At 39.9% G+C, this 16,251-nt stretch overlaps 1 protein-coding gene across 3 annotated transcripts in view; it reads left to right on the forward strand.

The window, feature by feature from the left end:
* SLX4IP (SLX4 interacting protein) overlaps window positions 1-15,183 on the forward strand; it is a 71,692-nt gene extending 56,509 nt beyond the window's left edge. For 2 of the 3 annotated variants that reach the window (XM_082303371.1, XM_082303373.1), the window contains 2 exons: window positions 12,365-12,477; window positions 13,949-15,183. In XM_082303371.1, the coding sequence (XP_082159497.1) occupies window positions 12,365-12,477; window positions 13,949-14,822 (987 nt within the window). In that variant the 3' untranslated portion in view covers window positions 14,823-15,183. The remainder of the gene's footprint in view (window positions 1-12,364; window positions 12,478-13,948) is intronic. The other variant, XM_082303372.1, reaches the window with a different exon arrangement.
* The last annotated feature ends 1,068 nt before the right edge of the window (window positions 15,184-16,251 follow it).

Below are 16,251 nucleotides of genomic sequence, written 5' to 3' on the forward strand. Positions count from 1 at the left end.
TCCTCTTGGAAGCAGAAAGTCACATTAACAGTTGGGCCAAAGTATTCAAAAGGACATCCTGAAATGAGCCTAAGGCAGGCAAAAATGGCAATTTTGAAAGCTCAGCATTTTCTGAGCTTTGTAAAACTTGGAGGAAAAAAAAAACGTATTTAGAAAGCTGGGTGTGATTTTAGCACCCTGATTTAAGGATCCTTTTTTTTTCCTTTATATTTTGTCCTTGTAGCTGTTTGTAATGTCCACGGGTTTCTTGTATGTTTTCTTAGCACTTGTCCTGCGCAGCAACTCAAGCGGATCAGTGCTGGCCCAGCTGGGAAAAAAAATCCCCAAACATTTATGGAGGAAAAGGCACTGGTGTGTGGTTAAATACTATAAGCAATTCTCCTTAAATATTTCATCCTGAAGGCTTCATCAGGGTCAAAGGCTTCTGAATTTTATGCTGCAGTTAAGTGCTGATTGTCTCAGGAGTGCTCACATGGGCCCAGGTGCTGCTCTGTGGCTCACACCAAGGGTCACAATTACACCCTGAGGTCTGGGTGGATTTTAGGAGTTGATCTTACATGTATTAAAGCGTATTTGACCCTTAAAAAAAAGGGCTTTCTTTTACTCATTCGACTCTTTTTTTTTTTTTTTTTTTTTAATACCAGGCAGGGTGTTCATATTTATAATGCTAAATGCAGATTTTCTTGTTTCAATTCCTAGTTTGGTACATACCCTTAAATGTCAAAGAATCAAGCAAATGTTTTTTGCACTCTCAGAAAATATTATCTCTCTGCTCTAGACGTACTTTGCTATTTTGAAAAGTATTACTTCTTCAGTTTTGTCTTGAAAACTACTTAACGCTTTAAGTAGAAAAGTCTATCTCTGCATTTTGACTGAGAAATAATAATGGGTTTTTCTTCTTGCTTAAGTAACTCTTATGAAATATCCAATTCCCTCATCTGGTATTTTTAATCTTTCCATAAAATGAGAGCTGAGAAGTTTTCTTCAGTTTTTCACGTGATTCTGTGTCGGAAGGAGAAGGCAAATTTAAAAATTTGATGTTAGGGACTTTGGCTTTACTGTTTCAAAATTAGATCTTGATCTGTGGAAACTTCTTGTTGTTTAAAAGGCAAGTTAAAACACTTTTATATTTAAAAAGAAAATATCTCTTAGTAGGCTGATAACCTAATCAGAAATAAAGTCTTGAGAGTTTGCTTTGCTTACAGATGTAATGCGTGTGCACAGATCTGGCTGGGATGGCCAGTGTAATGTGTTGGAGAAAGAGTAAGAGAAAGTTATCCCTAAGCATCTTCCCTGATTTGAAGAACTTGGCAAGATGAGAGCAGACCCTCAGCAAATGTTTTGGAGCATCTGTTTAATTCTCTCTCTCTTAAAGGGTCCACTCCAGACTGTTTTGTTGTTCTGGTATTCCTACAGCATGTTAGTACCAGATTTGTCATACACTCCAGTTGAGTACTTTGCCAAACTGGGGGAGTGTTTGATTGCCACTGAGAGTTTCTCAAGTTTTTGGCACTCCAGAAGAAAGGCAAAGGATCTGCACTTTGTGTGTGTCTGCTTTTCTCCATGCAGTTGAGCCGTGAGTAGGCTGGAATTCTAAACTCTGCCCTACAAAAGACCACCCAGAAGACCTTTCTGTTGATACACTCAGCAGATTCTGTCAAGGGCTGGAAATGAGGCTGTGTTTTATTTTCTTCTGTATGTTGTTTGGGTTTGAATAGTGCCACAGTGTTGGATGCAAGTTCTGTTAAACCTTTAATCAGCTCACACCCTTGGATTTGAGGGCATATTTGTGTTTTGCAAAAGCAGTTGACTATACATTAATGGAGACTTTGTCACTTTCCTGTGTTGCTGTGACTGTGATTGACTTAGTCAAGACTTGGTGATTATTTATTTTTTTTTTAAACTGTTCTTATGCTGGTTTATGGTCTGGGTCAAGCTTTCATTCCTGAGCTCTGTCAAGACAAATCAGGCTCAGTGCTCCCCTTTCCCATGACTTGGAACCAGTTCTATGTCAGCCTGGTGCACGTTGCCGCCACTCACCACAACTCTCTTCCTTCACCTGTCTTCAGCCCTTTAGTCTTTGCCTTTTCACTGCTTTTTAGGCTGTTCTGTGTGTCTCTGAAATAGGCTGTGCTTAAACCATGAGTTTCAGGGGATGTAGCCAGCTATGAAATGAAATTTTCATGTCCTGCACCTTAGGAAAGAGTATAATTAGATTGCTTCTGAGATATTCACAAGCACAAACCTCAGCATCAGTTACTGGGAGAACCAATTCGAATCCTTCAATGATGCCTCATGTAAGACTAAGGTTAGAGTGGATTAGACAGTCTCTGTCAAATTAGCTCTAAGCATAAACTAATAAAATATTTGAGAGTGCCTCTAAGGAGCAGAGATGAAATAAAATACAAGAAAATCTATCGACCCTTAAGTTTCTATGATGTATTTATAAATGGGTGTGTCTGTGGTTATGTTTAAAACTCAGGCTGCAGGCAGTAATAAGCATTTTGGAAGAAGGGAAATCTCTGTTAAAGAAACCATATAGCAAGTTATTGGAATTACATAAGCAAATTGAAAGTCTTAAGGAAAAGATGGAAGAATAGGCTGGCTGATTAATGCTAAGTTTAAACATGAAACTATTGTTTCCTGTTTTACCAAACTATGTTTGTAATCTTGAATAGTTTTATCTTGAAAAAGAAGACAGTTTTGGGAACATGGCAGAAGAGGAAACCCAGGGAAATATATAAGAGCTCTGGAGAGATTAGTCATCTTTGTCAGTGACGACATTTTCTCGATTATTATTATGTAGAGAGCTGAAATGGAAAATTGGAAATGGGTTATCTGGAGAAACAGATAAAAGTGGAAATGGAAATGGGTGGAAGGCTTATGAGCATTTGAAAATGTGCAAACAATGGAGTATTCATTGATAACCACATCGGCTTTATACCAGAATCTATGAGAGGAAGCACTTCTAGGGAAAGCATGAAGGAAGTTAAGCTAAAGATGGTATTAAAGTGGAAATTTGAAATTACTCTTTGAAATCAGAAAAGAAAGTGGGGTGTAAGAGATCCTGGCTTGATTAAAAGGGTCTCAGGGTTTCCACTGAGCCTTGTTAAGTTACAGAGACTGTCGTACAAAAATAAAGAACTTTTTCCATCAGAATATTGCTCTTTAAAAACCAAACCAAATAAAAAAACCCCTCATAGGTGCACACAGAGAAGAAAAGTGCTAAAGATGTGCCCAGTGCTTTTTAAATCCCCAGCAGGGAAATAAAACTATTTCATCTTCATACATGTGCGATTTGTAAATTGTGTCATTGTAATATACTTCAGGAGCATTAGAGAATTCTCATTCTTAGAACTCTTAAGAGCATTAGTGGCAGGGTTTGCTTGGGTTTTGATTATGCTGGCAAGAGGCTTCTGGTTCTTTCATGCAAACATGAAACTTAGCTGTAATTAACAGGAGACTTGTCCCACTGGGGTGTGTGCTGCTGGAATGGTGTGTCTATTGGAATGTAGAATGAAAACTTCAGATAGCAGCAATTTGTAAAGATTAGTACAAGACTTTATGTGGAATTTAGTTATCCTAAATGCTTTAAAGACTTATTGTTAAGTGATATCAGATTGGGTAGGGGAAGAAGGAAATGCTGTGAAATAGAATTGCACAAATCACACTGTAAGTACTTGGCATGTGTGTGTTTATCTATATATGTGTATAAAATATTATAGTGAAACTGCTCTGCTGGTGGGCTACTACTGAGAAGGTCAGTCCACGTCCCCTCTACATCCAGCCACATACTCCTTTCCTTTCTGGTTACAATGGACCAAGTGATTCTTCAGTTGAGAATGAATTAGCTCATTGACTTCATCTAGCAGAAAATTATTTATTTGTGAAGTTTCTGTTTTTCATTGGAGGATTAGTTTTCCATCATGTCAGTTCATTGAACCAACTCATCCTGTACCCACAAGCTTGCCAATTGTGATGTAAAAAAAAAATGTTGCAGGAGCAAGCAGCTAGGATTTGGATGAATGGAGCAGAAGCACCCTTTAGGTAGCGGCTGAGAGGGTTTGGAAGTAACATCCACAACACCTTAATGTTACATTTGTTGTAATATTTGTCTTGTTGCTGGTTTTTTTATGTCACTATCCTTTTTAAATTTTTATAAAATCTAGTTTTCTGGGATTTTAGATAATGTGCTGAATTCTTTGCAGTCATTACAGGAAACAGGATAAAAATATTACGCTGTAGTTGGTAGATATGAGCAGGGTTCACTACTTCTTTCAAAAAGGTAGAGAGGGGAAACTGCAGACTAATGAACTTTATCCTAATACCACATTAGTGAAACAGGCAAAGAACTGCTTTGGTGAGCTTTCACTTTCACCACTTCAAGCTTCTGTCACTTTTTTTCATTCATCCTTCATGTTCTCTTCTCCTCCTGCCTTTGCTTCCCTGGGCATTCTTGTCTTCAGTGCCTGTCAGTGCTGGCATGTGTGGGGAGCTGGGCTCATTCAGTGATCCCTCTGAAGCCAAGAGGTGGTTTTGTTTTGGTTTTTTGTTGCCGTTTGTGTGGTTCACTTTCAGCCAGATCCCTTCAGTGTTGAACCTTGGCAGGACCACGTGTTGGGTAAGGCTGAGACTTTCCTTTCATTGTTGGTCTAGCTTTAAATTAGCTTGAATCATTAGGTTGCTGTCCCTGAGAAACTACATCTCAGAGTAATGATCCTGAAGGCTTTGACTCGGTTATAAAAAGAAAGCTACAGCAGCTTTACAATATTCCCTTTTGTTCCAGCTGTCTGCCTCTTCTCCTTGGAGATTACCACTCCTGCAGCAGCGTTGCCAAAAGGGCTGTGTGCCTGCATCTCATCTTGCTGTGTATCACAGTCCTGCAGATTCATGCACACCAAACTTCCCTGGATTTTCGGCTAGCGCACTGAATTGCGGGTGGGAGCAGCTGGGGCATGTGTGTGCTCCCTCCTGCCAGCTCTGCGTGGGGCAGAAACCTCCTGCAAAAGGAGAGGGAGGAGACCTGAGAGCAGTGATGCTGTGAATTGCCTCAGTGAGATTTGTCTGAACTTGTCGGAGTTTCTTCTTATAGCTTCCAAACTGATTTATTTTCTGCATGGCAAAAGTCTCACAGCTGTCTGCTGCGTTAACTATCCAGAAAAGTGAACAAATGATGAAATGAAAACTGACACAATTATTTCAATTAGTCAAGACTAGAGAAGGCTTTGGAGCATTTCAGAGAAACCTCCCAGAGCTGGGTAGAGGGGCACTAGGGCTGTAAATGAAAATAATCTGTTGATAAATGCACAGTATTTTTAGTGAAAAGAGCAGTTGCAGTGCTCATGCAAGCTGCTGAGTGAATTAACTGTGGGATTGCTGGAAAAAGGCCAAGATATTGCTGCAAGGAACTTTGTAGCATCGTAGCATTATTTATCTGAAAAGCAGACAGAATATTAGAGTATATATGGAATGAAATAAAAAGTCTATTTATTGCCTTAAAGCCAACAAGTAAGTGGAATACATCCTCAATAAAAGTGTACCTCATTATACAAAATCAGGTGAAGCAGAGCAGAAATACAGATGGTCCTGTAGTTGCAGTATAAATGATTAAGCTCATAAAATGATTTCCATATGAACCAATCTTCAAAAAGTAGGGACAAATTGAGCAATCTTTTACTCATTTTGGTAGTTGCTTCTTATATGAGTGCTCCAGTTGATTTAAATCTAACTACTTAGCAGCATTCACAAGTTCCCATTTGTCAAAGCCTTGTGGTTATTTAAGATATTATCATCTGTCATCATCCTTTCACCTCCCTCATTTTCCTCTCCCCTCTCACTCTTGCTGTCACAGCTTATGCTGGTGTTTCATGTGGATTTGAGCTGATCCTCTGCTCCTTCCTCTCTGCAGACTTGGAGAGGATGGGCACCCCTGGCAGAGGGGCAGGGGGAGGGCTGGCAGAGATCATGTTAAAGCGTCAGGGAGCTAAAAGTTCTATTTAGCTGTGGTGCATCTGTGAGATTTTGATGGCTCTAGGACTTGAAAAGGTTTAACTTACTTCAGATTTTCACAATAATTCTTGAAATTCCTGTTGGGCAAAGACTATTTGACAGGATTTTAAAAAATTGTTTTAAAGACCAATCAGCCTTCAGCAGAAATCTCTTAGAACTAATAGGAAGTTCATAACTTGACTGAACAGGAAACTGAAATATATGGTGGTGTAAAGTTCATGGCAGGATTTTTGAACAATTTGTAATGATTTGAAATTATTTGGAGGGACAGATCCCCAGTGTGAGCTCAGAAATCTTGGGAGCTTTTGGGGTGGTGGTACTGGTGTTTGTTTTGGAAACCAAGCTAAAACATTAAATTGTTGCACAGTAATTATTTCCTGAGCTGTGCAGTTCTTGTTTTACATTTTTTGCTTCTGTATAACCAGCAAGATCAAGAGTATTAGTTATTCTTTACAAGATCTCCTCCAGTTGTTACTGCGTATTGTAATTGCATAAAAAGAACAAAAGAGCATAAAATTGATGTATTTTTTTCCAGATTATTTTCCTGTAAGTATTAAAAGTGTTGAGCATCTGAATCACATAGTATACATCATGTACTCTAAGGAGTATTCTCTAATGTCATATAACCCATGCTTTGTCTGGAAGGGCAAATGCAAAGTTCGCTTCAGTGTTGCTGGTGGGTGATGCTGATGGGCATCTGCACTGGTTGGCCCTGATGCCCAGTGAGATTTGGTAGGCACATAGAGGATCCTCATGCCAGGCCTGTCTCAGATATTGGCTCATGGTTTGTAAGTTGGAGAAAGGGGTCGAGCACCACATAAAATTGCTATTCCTTTATTTTATAAAAATCTCTTTCAAGTATGAAATGTGTGTCTTGCATGCATGTCCTCTTTCATAACTACTGGAGTCAAGAACATAAAATTGATGGGAATTGATGGCTGAAGATGCATGCTTATAAGGCATTGGTTTCCTTTAAAAAGGTAAAAATTGACTGTTAATATGCTTTAAATTTTTCTTCAGTGTTACTGAGAGAAGTTATTTTGGTTGAAAAGCTGTTGTCTACTCCTGCATTTCTTATCAGTGGATACTTTCTCTGAAGATAGAATCTGAGTCTTGTAGCATCAGTGTATAAAATCAGAATGATTAATAGCTCAATTACTTAACATTAATTTTAGCACTTCTTGCCTTCAAGCAAATGCACACAGCCTGTGTCACGTGCTGCTCAGTATGTAAATAAATCGGTTGTTTCAGGAGCACTTCTCTGCCTCTAGAAAGTGTGATGGGAGTATTTGCTCTGTGTTACACATAGGTTGAACTTATAAAAACACTCCATTGCAGCTTTAGGTTTTAGGAAGAATCACATTTCATTTGTTCTATGTCATTTACAGCAGGAATTCTTCTATTTTATCTTCTTTAGCAAGTGTTGAAATGCAAATCTAGAGAGCTCTGAATTTCTTACACTCAGAACCATTTGGGCTTCCTCCTATACGTGAAATACAGTTAAAATCTGAACCAAACACTTCAAAAGGAAGAAGGCTTTTTCCTCAGAGAAGTCATATGCTTTAAGCTAATCTGGTGATGCCTGGGGGACCTTTGGAATGTTTGTAATTGCCAGGACTTATGTATTGAGTGAGAAACTTGGGTTCACACGCTGTGTTTTGAGAAAGTGAAATGTGTATCACGGGGGCTTGTAATAGACTGGGCCAGTGCTTGGACTAAATAGTACAGACCATAGGGTCTCCTGACCAGCAAAACTTAAGATCCATGGTGTCAAATTCTAAGGAATTTTGGTGGTAGATAATGAAGACTGTACTGATCCAGGAGTTTGATTTTACTTTCTGTGCTAGGTCATGGGTGGGTTGAACAGTTCTGCTCCTGCTGGAGAGTTGCAGTTTGCTCTGGCTGTGACATTCTTTTCAGGATTGAAATTGGAGTATTTTTGAAAACCACCAGTACTCCTTAAAAATACCTATTTCAAAGGCAACACCAGTATTCCAATGTAACGTGGAATGATCCTAATGGTTTTTACTGGAATTTACTGACTTTTAGAGCAGGGCAGTCAACTTTAAAATGTAGAGAGCAATATTCCAGAAATCTGATCAAGGAACTGTATTTCAGGTTGAGAATAATATCCATTTCTGTACTTGGAAAACTTCTGCAAGTGTTTTATGATGTGGTTGGAGTTCCTAAGTAGAACTGCCAGGACTGATGCATCACTACATTGGAAATGCAAAAAAATTTGCATCTTGAAACTGTGGGAAGTTTTTCCTTCATGTGGGTTGGGAGAGGGCAAGAGACCAGACCCAAAGTCCTGTCTCTGTCACTTTTTTATCAGTTAGATTGTAATATCTGATTTATCCTTCCCTCACAAGCCTCCTCACTTGCTTTAAGGAGCCCTTTTTGTTTATCAGATTGGAAGGAGTCCTGTCTGACCTCTGTGATCTGTCAGTCATCTATTAGGACACCTCTGAAACCTAAAGGTTATCTTTGATGGTTGAGCTAATGATACAGCTTACAATGACACTAAGAGAAATCATGCAATTGCAAGCTTCTATAAAGCTCCCCTAAATAAGTATTTCTGTCTTAATCATTTCAATAATTTTAGTTTTATTGTGTGTGCCTGGGATAATAGTTTAGTTCATAGCTTTGCCTATATTATTATCTTTATAGTCCCTTCCCATTTGCCACTGTGATATAAAAATTGATTTCTTGAACCTGTTGATATATTCTATTAAGTATTTTTGATGAGCCACATTGATAAATGCATTTTAAAAACGGTGTGTTTTTATTATGAGGTTGGTTTATTTTTGTTAACCAGACATAAAATTTAATTATCCCTTAGTCTTATTTTATTGGTACATAAGCTTGTGGCACTGAGAAGAGTAAGACACAACTAGAAAGCATGACACTGGAGAGGTAGGAAAGGGGTGCAGCAGTGTTCACTTTGAAAGTTTTCTTTCAACCCAGTATTAGACTGGAAAAAAAATGGGTATTTGTATGAGCATATTGTCATGCTGAAAAGGCCAAAGCTTTCACTCTGCTTCAGGGTAATGAGTTGTAAGGGTTCCTCACAAGTGCCCATCCATGGGTAGTTCTTTAATAGATATTTAATGCTGTACTGCTGAGTTCAGCTGTCCGGGAGAGAGCTGGAGATGGCAGTGACCACTTTTACAGTTTTGAGGGTTTCTTTTTCAGCTTGAGTGAGTAGTAAGTTGAGTAAGATGGCAAAAAAAAAAAAGAAAAATCAATTTGATAAACCTTAAAGGAATTATGTTCAGTGCCTAACAGTCGTATTTCTCTGTAAGTTTTGATAGAGGATTTTATTCCCCCAGACATCTCTTTGGATAAGTATTTTGGATCTTAAAATCAGGTTTGGGGAGGCCATTGTCATGAGCAGGTAGGCTGGTAAGACTTTGTAAGCTTCACTTCTGCAGGACATTCTCTGCAGTTTTAGTGACAAAAAGGACTGAGCTTACCCTGGGATTTTAAGAGCACATATTTCTAATAGAACTTGGCAGTTCAAGGGCTAGAGAAGCATTTTAATCTTTTGTGCCCACCCAGTCTCTATACAAATGTAAATATGTCTGTCTTTAACAATTTGCCAAGAAATGTGGTTTTAATTTGTTAGCAGCAATCCCACTCCCTGCAGCTCTTTCAGAGTCGAGTCGCAAGTCTGGCGGTGCTTTGACGTTTTTCTCTGTCATGGTGTCATTGTTTATATGATGTCTGCTTCTGCTGTCCTCCCTTTTATGCCTGGAATATTTTTCTTTAATTATTTCACTGCCTAAAAGGAATTTGGGATTACTAGACAGGATGAGAGCAGATTAGCTTTTTTTCTTTCTTTAACAAGTCCTGAAGTTCCCATAGGAAATAAATAGTATTCCCAAAACAGACAGTGTGTTTTATTTTTTTTTAATTAACTAAAATTATTAAGTCTAATAAAGAAAATAAAGGAAGTATCACCAATAATGGCTGTGTGTCTTAGTAGTATATGGAGTGCCCATTGTTGTTATTTATGACTCTCTTTGCTTCTATTGTGGACTTATTCCAGCCTTAGGGAGTTTACATCACTCCTAATAGCAAAAGGCTCTCTGGTTCCCACAGAGTCTTTCAAAGACTGACTCATATGCCTTATGTTAATTGTTCAGCTCTCAAAATACAGCACTTACAGGGTGTGGTTCCGAGGGGAAAATCTACTGTACTTAGAGGGCATGTTCAGAAGTGTTTCACATATAAATCATTTTGATTTTTACTTTTTTTGATGCCTTAACCCTTTCTGTCACAGCTTTGTGTGATAAGTTATTTGAAAGCAAAACAAGGGGTTGATGACAGCGCAGTGAGGGAATGTGTTAGCCCTGCAACTTGGGGCCATTAACTCCAGCCTGACTCAACTCACAAGTGCCATGACTTCGTCATCCTTGCCTCTCTGCAGGGTTTGCTCCTCACACCGTGGCAGGACCATCCCAGTCCTGCAGGGTTCGGAATCGGATGCAAGTTAGAACTGGGGTTTATTGCTTATCTGCAGTAGGGTGTACGTGTGGACAGGATTTATCCCCAGTCTTCCCCTGGATTTTGTACTAAGGGCTACTTTCCACGCATTGCAACAAGAGTTGCCTTAGTGGGCTGCTGATCCTGTCCTGGTCGGTGTGCTGGGGACTGAAGAAGATTAACAGAATTAACCTTACCCGGTTCCACCCAGCAGGAACTCAGATGGGCTCTCTGGCCAAGTGTGAGTGCTCTCCAGCTGCTTTGATGCAGGATGATTGTGCAAGATCCTTCAGCCTCCAAATTGTGTGACTGTTACTGGAAATCAAAACAGTTTCTACAGACTTTACAGTCTCTGCCTTCTCTTAAAATTAGCAGAATGCTCAAGTATCTTAATAGTATTCCTGTCTTTAATAGCTTACAAAGTATGATAATATATTTAGTCAAATTAGGGGAATCTACCTCCAATAAGAACAGAAGCAGCAATTAATCCCTGAGATTAAACTAGTTAAGCTTGATTTCTGAGGTTGGGATCACATTGCATGTACGCTCCATGTGTTTTCTGCCTGCTGTAAGCACACTCGTTGCACCATGAGTGGACAGAGCTTCATGCATCGCTCAGTGCGCACACTTGTGTAACTTGTTTCTGAAAGGAAGGCTCAGAACAGCTGTAGTTTTTTAAGTGCCAAAATGGCTTTGCTTCTTTGCCTGACTATGCTCCTTCTGCTTGCAAAACAGGAAGCTGTTTTCACTGGCTATTTCTTCTGGAAAGAGCATGGAGGTCCCCCCACCCTCTCCTTTAAAACAGAAATAAAAATGGACAGGGCTTAATCTCCCCTAAGTGGCAGGTTCCCGAGGGGTGTTCCAGGCAGGGGTCATGTACAGGCTTTGGCCTTGTGCCTCTGCTGGCTTCCTCTGTGTCCCTCAGTTCTTCCATATCACCTGGTTCCAGTTCCCTTGCTTCACCAAGGAATGGGCTAAAGCAGCACTCTGTGTTTGGGGAGCCCCTGTCAGAGGCTGCATCGTGGAGGCTGAGGGAGAAAAGTGCTGTCAAAGACAAAGAGATGCACAAAGCCTCTTGTCTTCTTCACCACTTCTTTTTCCTCTCCTCCATAGCCTCGGAGATAATACTTTTTTGGAGTGTGTGGTAGTTAATAGTGAAATCAGCAAATGGCCCCTCTCTGATTGAGATTGTTTCCTTGTGAAAGGAAGTGCTCACAGCTTGATGAAAAAGAGCATTTTCCTTCCCTCCTGCTCGCCCCAACCTCGTATTATATAAAAGGATGGTGCTGCTGTTAGCTGAGACCAGAAAGAATTCCCCTGTTGTCCTGTAGTAGCCAACCACTACAAGCTGCGAGCGTTTAAATGTTAGAATTAAAAGTTTTAACCCTTGCCTTGTTCAATGAGCAAATAATGCTGTGTATGTTTTTTTGTAAGTATGGAAAATTATGGGAATTCCTCTGAGAATAAGTGTATAGACCACTGCGCCAGTCAGTCTCTTTAGAAAAAAAACTGACAAGCATGCTCCTGTCTGCAAGAGAGATTCCTGGCATTTGTCACAGTTTGAGCCACAAAGATGTCAAATATTTGCCAACAGTTTCCTCAGATGGTTTGGAAAGCTACATCCTTTACATTGCAGTCTTGTTTGTTTGCGGTGTATTTTAGCATACAAAATATGTTGGTTGGGAGTCAAGGGGAGGGAACTGACTAGACTCCCAAATATTAAAAGATTAAAAATAATTGTTTCTCTTAGACTGCTCAGATCAAAATAATAAAGAACAGCTGTAAATCTTAGTATTAGAAATGAAGCTTTCTGTTGAATAATCGTAGCTTGATGTGCCATGTTTTAAACCTGTATTTTTTTCTGGAGCAGAAAGAAGAACTTTCCAATGGGACGTCTGAATATTTTACTGAATCTGCTGAGAACAAGAAGCTTGAGATTAGACTGAGTGAACAAATAAAGCAAGACATCCTGAAAAAAATGTATGCCACTGTTCTTTCTAAGCTTTTGAATTTATAATTGGTAAAATTTGGTTTGGTAGAATCTAGCTTATGTAATAAAATTTTGAATAATATAAACTACTTTACAAAAGATTGTTTTAAATTACTGAAAGATTACTGCTGTGGTGTGGATAAGCACATAAAATGATTGTTGTTGTTTTTTACAGCATAGAGAAAGCTATTACAACCCACACAGATATCACACGTAGCACTAGGCAGAGTCAAAACAGGCTGTTTTTCCTTGAATTAAGCTCTCAGCCAAAATAAATATGTGATGCTTCAATTGGGTGAAAAACACTTTACAAATATTTTTTTTTGTTAATTTTGAGCATCTGGATCATTGATCACAATTAAAGAATGTCCGTGATGGAATGGATGGGGAGGGTGAGCTGATCAACTGAACATGTTACTGCTCCTTGTGGTACCAGGACACCATCCGGTCTTGCGTGAGCTGCCAGCAGCTCCAAATCACCTGTGAAATCAGGGATTTGTTGTGAGCCCTGGCAACTTTTCTTTTTACCTGTGTTGTCTTTAGAAGTTAGATTAGCTTTGGAGCTGTGCCAGCTCTACCTGTTTTGGGTGAGCCCTCTTTGAGAAGAGTTAGATACACTGACCTGGGAGCTACTCGGCAGCAGCTGGGCAGCAGAAAGTGGTTTCAGCTTGGGGCCATCTCTAGTAACATGTTTGGACTTAAAATGCAGCTTCAGTACTTGGGCATAATGTTCATCTTATGGGCTGTGTGAAATCCAGATCCATAGGTACCACACTGCTGAGGAGTGTTTATGTACTGACACTCCATCAGCTCCCTTGTGATCCCATTTTCCTGTATAATTCCTTTTAGAATATCATCTACTTGCATTACCTAAGTCCTTGCCAGATGAATGGGCTTGATACTAGATGAGTGGTGGTTAACTTTAAAGTAATGCTTTGAAATGTCCTGGGAAAAATTCCAGAGGAACATTCTAAAATAGAGATTAGGAACTCTCACACAGAGGCGCACTTGCTGCCTCTCCCCACCTGCCCCCTCTGTCCTGTAGATATGCATTATGCATGTGGATGGATATATGGGAATGGTTTGCAATCATTTAGGCACTTAGGAAATGCTATTTTATCTAGCCGGTTCAGAAAGGAATTCAATATACTTCTGCTCTGTTGACCTTTAACATCTGTAATGAATCCAGTTCTGCCTCTTGGAAAAGAGTGTGAACTCACTCCTTCATGACTTAGTCATTAATAAATAGGGTTCTCCCCTAGTGCAGTGGAAAATCAGATGGATAACGCTTGATAGTATCCACACTAGACAAACATTGCTGCTTGTCAAGATGATATGCAGGGATTTTTTCCATGTTCAGAAAGAGGGTGGCCCAAGTGGTGTTTCAGAGTTGGAAAAACGGTAGGTGGAGGCAGTAAAGGTTCTTTTTTCTTTAAAAAACAAAATTCCTTTTTATTGCAGTGTGAGGAGGACAAAACCAAGGAGAAGTAGTGCAAGCAAACCTCAAATCAGCAAGGACTCCAAGAAAGTGTATCTTGGCTTGGGGGACTCGGAGACAGAGAACAGAAAGAACGACTGTCAGACTTCCCTCAGTGCTTGGTCTGATGTCAAACGTAGGAGTCCAGGCCTGCTGAAAGACTGCACAAACACAGCTGAGAGCACCTTGGAGCTTCCTGCATTAGAGCAGAGAAATTGTGTTAATCAGAGACAGCCAGATGATGTTCGCAGCCAGCAAAAACCTCACTCTCTGGAGTGGTTGGAGACGAGTCTTCTACTCGAGAACCCTCCTCGCAGCTCTGAGTCAGCGCTGCCGGCTCCAAAACAAAGTCAGAGAGTGACCAAAACACAGGCTCAGCTAAAGACCTGTGGTTCAGAGGAAGAGTTGGAGCGTTTCACAAAAGTGTCCTCCGAAGGGACTCCTTTAACTTCTATCAATACAGAAATTAGTAAATGTGATGATAATTGTTTGGGTCCATTCCTGGAGGAGAAGGCACCCCTTAATTCCAGGCTGTTTTCAAAGCAAGACATGACAAAGACTGTGGCTGACAAGAAATCATTGACTTTGAGAAAAAACCCCTCCTGGTCTCTGTTGGCAATCAGCAGTGGAGTGCAGACAAGCCAAAATGAGCCAAGCACAGCCACTGAAGAGTCGCCTGCAGTGCCAACATCGTGTCTAGAACTGCACCCTGTGTCTTCAGAGAAGCTTTCCCAAAAAAGAAAAAAAGAAGTGGAAAATGGTCTCAGGAAGTTAAAACTGCGAAGGCTTAAAAAGTCACAATCTGAAATATTACTTGATGGCACAGGTGGTCAGCCAAGTTTCTGCATAAGCAAATAGTAGATAGCGATTCAAAATGATGGAAAATAATATAAATACAAAATCAAAATTAGAGAACGTTAAGTCTTTAGGAATTAGACATTATTATTGCACAAATCAGCGTCATTTATAGAAAGAAATACCTCTTATAAAATAATATTTACTAAGCAAAATTTTAGATTTATGCATATTCACTGCTATTAAAAAGTCCTATCAGCTGGTGACAGCAAAAGGTAAAACCCCTTGTGTGATCTGTTAGCAGCTGCAGTTATTTGGTATCTTGCTTGTTTCTGAACGTGTAGTTTATTTTAGTAAAAATTAACCCTTTCTCTATATTAGAAAGTTTGTGGTTACTCACTTGATCTTTACAACAATAAAGCAAATTGAGGTTATTTAAAATAAATCTTGAACCGGGATTAATAGCTGATGATTTGAGGCCCACTTTTTCAGAGAAGTTTCAAAATAACTATAGTTTCTGCTTGTGTAGTTTTGATATGAACATTTCTTTCTAGCCCATGTTGTGGATACAAGTCATCATGCATTTCATTTTGGGGAAAAATGAAGATTGTTTTTATATATTTAGATTTATATATTTCCACCTGGATGTGCAGACATTGCTCTTGGGTGAAGTTCATATAGAAATGTGTACACATCTTCATGCATACATGTTTCAAAATCAGGCCTTGCTTGTGTGCAAGGGCAACACACTGGTGTTATGTGTTAGTGATACCCAAGTTAATTCTTATTTTAAGATAATTTTTAATTTCATAGTGCTTGTTCATACTGCTTTTTAAATTTAAATTATCATGAGCTAAAGAAACATACCTTTTTTATTTAATGCTTATCTTTTCTAGATGTGTAAAATAAATTTATAAGCCATTTTCTTTCATCATTCTTAAGATCAGTGTGAGCACAGACACTGAGTCAGCAGTGCCCTGGCAGCCAGGAGGGCCAGCCATGTCCTTGAGATGCACCAGGCACAGTATTGCCAGCCAGGCACAGGAGGGGATTGTTCTGCTCTGCTCTGACCTGGGCCAGCCCCTCCTCAGGTGCTGGGGACAGTTTTGGGCACTGCAATATAAAAAAGATATAAAGGTGTTAGAGAATATCCAGAGGGGAGTCCATGAGGATGGTGAAGGGCTTTGAGGGGAAGCTGTACGAGGAGCGGCTGAGGGCACTGGGTCTATCCAGCCTGGAAAAGAGGAGACTGAGGGGAGACCTCACTGCAGCTACAACTTCCTTGTGAGTGGAACAGGAGGGGCAGGCACTGATCTCTTCTCCCTGGGGGCCAGTGACAGGACTGTGGGAATGGCCTGAAGTTGTGGCAGGGAGGGTTTAGGTTGGGTATCAGGAATAGGTTTTTCACCCAGAGGGTGCTTGGGCACTGGAACAGGCTCCTCAGGGAAGTGGTCACTACACCCAAGCCTGGCAGAGCTCAAGAAGCATTTGA

The sequence above is a fragment of the Coloeus monedula genome (assembly GCF_965178545.1).
Source record: "Coloeus monedula genome assembly, chromosome: 2".
Taxonomy (NCBI): domain Eukaryota; kingdom Metazoa; phylum Chordata; class Aves; order Passeriformes; family Corvidae; genus Coloeus; species Coloeus monedula.